Source organism: Bubalus kerabau, chromosome 9, assembly GCF_029407905.1.
Source record: "Bubalus kerabau isolate K-KA32 ecotype Philippines breed swamp buffalo chromosome 9, PCC_UOA_SB_1v2, whole genome shotgun sequence".
In the NCBI taxonomy this organism is placed as follows: Eukaryota; Metazoa; Chordata; class Mammalia; order Artiodactyla; family Bovidae; genus Bubalus; species Bubalus kerabau.
In genome coordinates this window covers 78,573,513-78,579,884 of record NC_073632.1, presented here as the reverse complement: position 1 = coordinate 78,579,884, position 6,372 = coordinate 78,573,513, and the positions used below count along the sequence as shown (strand labels likewise).

At 34.8% G+C, this 6,372-nt stretch overlaps 1 protein-coding gene across 1 annotated transcript; it reads right to left on the bottom strand.

The window, feature by feature from the left end:
- Positions 1–5,079: 5,079 nt before the first annotated feature.
- On the bottom strand, positions 5,080–6,126 carry TAAR9 (trace amine associated receptor 9). Its single transcript, XM_055534666.1, has one exon. The coding sequence runs from the start codon at positions 6,124–6,126 to the stop codon at positions 5,080–5,082; it is 1,047 nt and encodes a 348-aa protein (XP_055390641.1).
- Positions 6,127–6,372: the final 246 nt, after the last annotated feature.

Here is a 6,372-nt window from a genome sequence, read left to right as displayed (position 1 = left end):
GCAGGTTCATTATAAGACTTGCTCAACATTGATTTTTGCATCGAAATGGAGAAGGAACTCTTCTCAATAAGAGGACCTTTAATTTGGACAAATTGAGGGACACCAGGAAGTTTTCCCAACTGAATAAATCTTCCCTTCTTGAAATGTCACTCTTAGCACTTTATCCTTTTTACAAAGTACTTGTTGTCTCTGGATGCCCCCTAAAATTTCTTTTGTGCCTTCAACCACTGCCACCTCAAAGGGGAAGCTGTGTGAGAATGGTATGTTTCATTGTTCATGCTTTCATTCAGTCAGTAGTTACTGTTTAGAAGCTCATAGGAAGGAGACAGGGTTCCTAGGAGATGGTAGGAAGTAAAGACAGGGCAAATGGGAGACTCTAAAGTAGATTTTACCTGCCTCATAAATTTAACAAAGATGAGTCAGAGCAGAAACCTTATCTATTCTTCTCTTTAAAATTGTCTATTCTGCTTAGCTTTGTATTGTCCTTAGAACCTGATGAAAGATCACCCTTTGCCATTAGATATAATTGAGTACATACCTTGAAACTGTTGTGTCTGTGGACAGAATAAAATATAAATGTCAGTTGCTATGTAATACCTGGGAATATAGTCTACACTTTTTATTTCTGAGAAATGCTATTGGTTTTTTGAAATTTATTATAAGCCATTATGTTATTTCCCATCACTGTGTACAATAGCCAAGAAGTCTTTTTGGTTAAAATGCTTGATTGTATGACTTTAGCTAATCAATCTTATAAAGGCATGTTCTGAAAGTGTCTCAAATGAAACATCCTAATAAAATTCTTTCCACTGATAAAATTTATAAAATTGAAACAAGCAATTCCAATGCAATAGTAGTTTGTTTACTGGCTCTTTGATCTCCAACACCTACAGATTTGTTTAAATCATCTTAATTTTTACACAAGACCTCAATGAGAACACCTATTATCATTTTCATTTTATAGGTAAGCAACTAAGATATACAAAAGGGTAGTGACTTAACCAAGGTTGAAGCTAGGAAATGGTAGGGATGGGTTTCAAACCAGAGAACCTGGCTTTAAAATCTCACTCTGGACTCCATAGTATATGTAGATTTTACAGATAAAAGAAGGCACATGTTTCTAAAAACTACTAGACATTCATAATCCAGATAATATATCTCTGAGATATCACCCCATGAATGTCCATTTCCACTCTGTATTATGGAAGTTTATGTGTTCTAGCATTTTTCTCATTAAATATAAAATTTGGGGATTAGACAAACACTATCAATAGCCAAATCTGGATTTTTCCTAAATATTGATTACTAACAATCTTCCACTTTAGAAAACCAAATTTAAAAGGAGACAGATTTTTTTAATTTATTTTTTTATTGAAGGATAATTGCTTTACAGAATTTTGTTTTCTGTCAAACCTCAACATGAATCAGCCATAGGTATACCCTTTTGAACCTCCCTCCCTTCTCCAGCCCCATCCCACCCTTCTAGATTGAAACAGAGCCCCTGTTTAAGTTTCCTGAGCCATACAGCAATTTCCCATTGGTTGTATATTTTGCATATGGTAATGTAAGTTTCCATGTTCCTCTTTCCATACATCTTACCTCTCATCCCCTCTCCCCATGTCCATAAGTTTATTCTCTATGTCTGTTTCAAAAGGAGGCAGATTTTTAATGCAAAAAAGCAATACACAATTATTTGATGGATGAAAATAAAGTCATTATTTGCTTAAAAATAGCCTTGAAAGTGAAAAGTGAAAGTGAAATCACTCAGTCGTGTCCAGCTCTTTGCGACCCTGTGGACTGTAGCCTATCAGGCTCCTCCATCCATGGGATTCTCCAAGCAAGAATACTGGAGTGGGTTGCCATTTCCTTCTCTAGGAGATCTTCCCAACCCAAGGATTGAACCCGGGTTTCCCGCATTGTAGGCAGATGCTTTACCATCTAAGCCACCAAGGAAGTCCCCAAAATAGCCTTAGGTGCTTACAAAGAGCAAGGAACTGTACTAGGTATTGAAATAAGGTGCAAAAATAACAAGTAAAAAGTACAGTGCTATTTAGTATTATTGGTAAATATCAGATTACTTGATATACAAAGTATAATAAATCTGTCTAAAGCCTGAAAATATATAAAAATTATTGCTAAGGTTCTGTGATAAACTTAAGTTTAAAATATAGTAATCAAAATAAATTTCTTGCATGTCAAAGGACAGTTGTCTTTAAAACTCACTTTTGACTTTTTAATTACTATGACTAGTGTGTTTCTGCTTTTTTTCAAGGGCGGATGTAATACTGAAGAGTCATTCTTCAAGACTGATACTTAAATAGGTTGGAATGTGTCAAAAATTGAAAAAAAAATAAATGAAGAGCATTAGAGCTGAAGAAAAATAAACAACAGCTTCAAAGGTTGTAAACATGGGGATCTGTGACGTTCAGGTAAGCATCAATTACATCAGTAACAAAAGAAGAAATGTTACAGTAGTGACCAATGAGAGCCACTGCCAGTTCTGCAAGAGAACCTATATATTAATGATGGTCTTTTTTGTCTTTGAAATGTGTTATTGATGGATTATTCACAGCCTTGACGCCAACTGATAAATTTGCTCTAATTCCAACCAACACTGAGGCAAATGACAGCAATTGTTCTATAACGTTTTTTAAAATTTATTTATTTTAATTGGAGGCTAATTACTTTACAATATTGTAGTGGTTTTTTGTTCTATAACTTTCTATTTTTGAACACTCCGTTTCAATATTTTTTTAATATACAATTTTTTAAAAGTAGCGCTTTACTTTTAGTATCAACCCATTAAGAAAAATACATGTTGGACAAAATTATGAATTCAATAATGCTTTTACATAAATGCACATTTTATTAATAAAAATAAACATGCACTTTAATAATAGTACATATATGTGAGAGACATAGTATTTATGAAATCTACAACCTGAGGCCTAAGTGGATTAATTACATCTTTGCAATAAGTGCCTACTTCCATCTTCAGGGTGTCTTGTTCCAAATACATCCAAGGCTCTGCAGCAATTTTGTATGCAGCTAGCCAAGAAGTTAATCTATTACTTGTATAAATAAATTAGATGTAGAAGAAAGGAGTGGTGCTGAGGTCATCACTGAGATAGTTTTGTGGTATATAACCAAGTGTTGTGTTTTTTTCAATCAAAATACTTATATGAAGAACTTCTAGGACAGTAGAAAAATAAACAATAAAGACTACATTTGAAGTGTATTCTTCATTCATAAATGTGAATAAGAGCTTAAAAACATCACTGGACAGTATTTATTTCTGCAATCAGTTCATCCAATGATTACACTCTACAAAGTGCAAATGAATACAACAGTATATTTATATATATTATTTAAGTCCCCCAGATTGTTTTCCTTATTATATATGAGTGTCACTGTCAGTTTACACTTGCAATTAACACACATTTCTATGAAGACAACATTATTGATTCACTATTGAAGGGACACAGCTTTGAGCTCTTCTCTGGAGAGAGTGAGAGGGACCTTAATTATGATCATTTGAAAGGTGACCAGTAGACCTGTTTGGTGATGTCATGTCTGAACCACATAGGTGTTCTGCCATGAAGACTCTGTATTCCCTTCATCCTCTTTTATCTTTATTTTTTTTTCTCCTAAATACTGTCAGCTCTATTTGAAAGGTATTAATGCATAAATGTGAACCAGCTTAACCTTTGTATTTCACAAAGTTTTTTTTTTATAAAACATATAACATACAAAGTTTATGTAACTAATTATCTCCTCTTTTCATCTCATAAAACAAGTTTGTTATAGGATAGTCTGTGAAAATGAGTTATCTAAATAAAAATTTAAGGCTGTGATTCAAAGATTTAAGAAGGCAAATCACCCTGTTCTTGGTTTTTTCACATTTTTCTCCATCTTAAACACTTGACATACATGTTTAATTAAAATGAATTAAAATTCATGTGAATAAGAAATGTTATCAGAGAAAACTAAAGATCTTCCTAGAGTCTATATTACCAACTTGTGTACTTGCTCTTTTGAAATAGTCCTTGTTTATATTTGGGTAATTCAGCTGTTATTATAATTCAGGTAATGTATATCTCCAAATACAGTCTCTAATACAAAGAATGAACTCAAAAGTGGAACAGAATGTTCATTTGAATTAGCATTTGGTGGCTCAAACAGTAAAGAATCTGCCTGCAATGTGGGAGACCTGGGTTCCGTCCCCGGGTTGGGAAGATCCCCTGGAGAAGGGCATGGCGACCCACTCCAATATTCTTGCCTGGAGAATCCCCTCAGACAGAAGAGCCTGGCCAGCCATAGGGTAGCAAAGAGTCAGACATGACTGAGTGACTAAGTACATCACATCTTATCCAGATTGTTAAAAAAGCAGTACCATCTTTTTGTCTACATGCTCATTTGACTGTAATAAATTATGTTCACCAATAGTAAAATGTTCTGTAATCATGTAATTACTGTACATGTTTTCTGTGAACCCAGTGTCCATAAAATGGAGAGAAAGTATGACCAGGATTTAGAAGACACAAAAATTCAGTCTTTAATTCACTAGAAAATTTCCATTGCACCTCTTGCTTTTTCCTTTTTTCTAAAGTCCTTTTTAGATTAACAAGTTTCAAGAGTTTGTAATCTTACATTAACTTTCAAATAAAATATACTTTAAAGAAGATTTTTTTGTTCCCCAAAATTTAACTTCAAGTTAGGTAGGATTTTTTTCAGCATCTGTATATTTTGGACAACTTAACATTGGTAACAAGTATAAAAGAATCTACAAAATTCAAATTATTTGAAGAAACAATGAGAAATTTCAGAGGAAAAAGTAGAGAACCAGAAAAACATAAAAGAATATGAAATGAGAGACAACATTACTCATTTAACACTAAATTCTAAAATAAATGCCAAAATTCTACAAATGAACACAACAAAATTTTGGAACAACTAACTTTTAAACATTAATATCCTCCTGGTTGGCAAATGATTACACTTGCCTCTCTAGATCCAAGCACTCAATTTTGCCCTTGACCTTACTTCTATGTTAGTTTTTAAGTTCCTGAAGCAATCTTGCTAATCTATGTCTGCTTCCTCAGAAAATAAATTAATTGTGGATGAATCTACTCTTAAGACTTGGCCGCTTATGATAAGCTTTACTGCCTTCCGAAACCATGGATAAAAGAAAGCATAAATCAAGGGATTCATAGCTGAATTATAATAAACACACCACACTAAAATCTCATAAACATAAGGAGGAGTTATAAAATTCATATAAGCATCGATCACAGCATCAATAACGTATGGAAGCCAAGAGACCAGAAAAGCTGCCACGGCAATACCCAGTGTTTTAGCGGCTTTTCTCTCTCTCTTTGCTACTCTTTCCTTGTAACTCTCTGAGGAGCACTGAGCTTGGCTGGCTGTACTTTCTATCTTTCTGGCCTGATATTTAGCCACCAAAAATATCTTACCATATATAAACACCATGACAACAGTGGGTATAAAGAATAGGAGAAAACAGAGTAGAACCCAGTTTTGATTCAATGGAGCCTGGCAGCCTCCTACACAGGTGAGAGCAACTACGAGGTCCTCAATCCCTTCCTCATTGGCCCCCGTGTAAAAGATAGAAAAACTGTATGTGACAGAAAAGAACCAAGAGAGAACAATGCATATTCCTGAAACAGAGACCGTAAACTTGGTAGGATAGGCCAGAGGGTCAGTAACAGCAATATATCTATCAATCGAGATACAGCATAAATGAAATAAAGAAGCAAAACAGAAGGAAGTATCGAAACAAGTATGAAATTTACAGTAGCTGTCCCCAAAGTACCAGCAGCTCTCCACTGACCTCACTGTGCTGAAGGGCATCACAGTCACTCCCACCAAGAAGTCTGCACAGGCCAGAGATGCGATCAGAAAGTTAGTGGGAGTGTGCAGCTGTTTGAAGTGAAGAATAACAATAATGACCAGTAAGTTTCCAAACACGGCCAGCACAGCCCCCAAACCGAGGACTGCATATAGAATTGCCCGAGGACCTGGTGTGTAAGGGGTCTTAACACAGGACCCGTTGATGTTCTGGTAGCAGAGTTCCACAGCTTCAGCTTGGGAGAAATTGTTCACCATTGCCTTCTTCTTTGAAAGAGTTTAGGGTTCTCCAATTCCCTATTTCAGCAATTTAAAACAAGAAAGAGATGGCAATTTTAAAAGCTTCTGGAAGAAAAATTTCTGGCTAAAATAAATGAAAGTTAGTAACTTTTCTCCCATTTGGGGGAGAATATGAACTCTAACCTCTTGGTCTTTTCAAAAACTATTCCCAAGTTTTTGATATATTTAGATTGGGAATTTGTTGCAGAGAGTCATTAAAATACA

Bases quoted from the DNA above. Each gene is read 5' to 3' on its own strand.
- TAAR9 (XM_055534666.1), bottom strand. From the start codon at position 6,126: ATGGTGAACAATTTCTCCCAAGCTGAAGCTGTGGAACTCTGCTACCAG.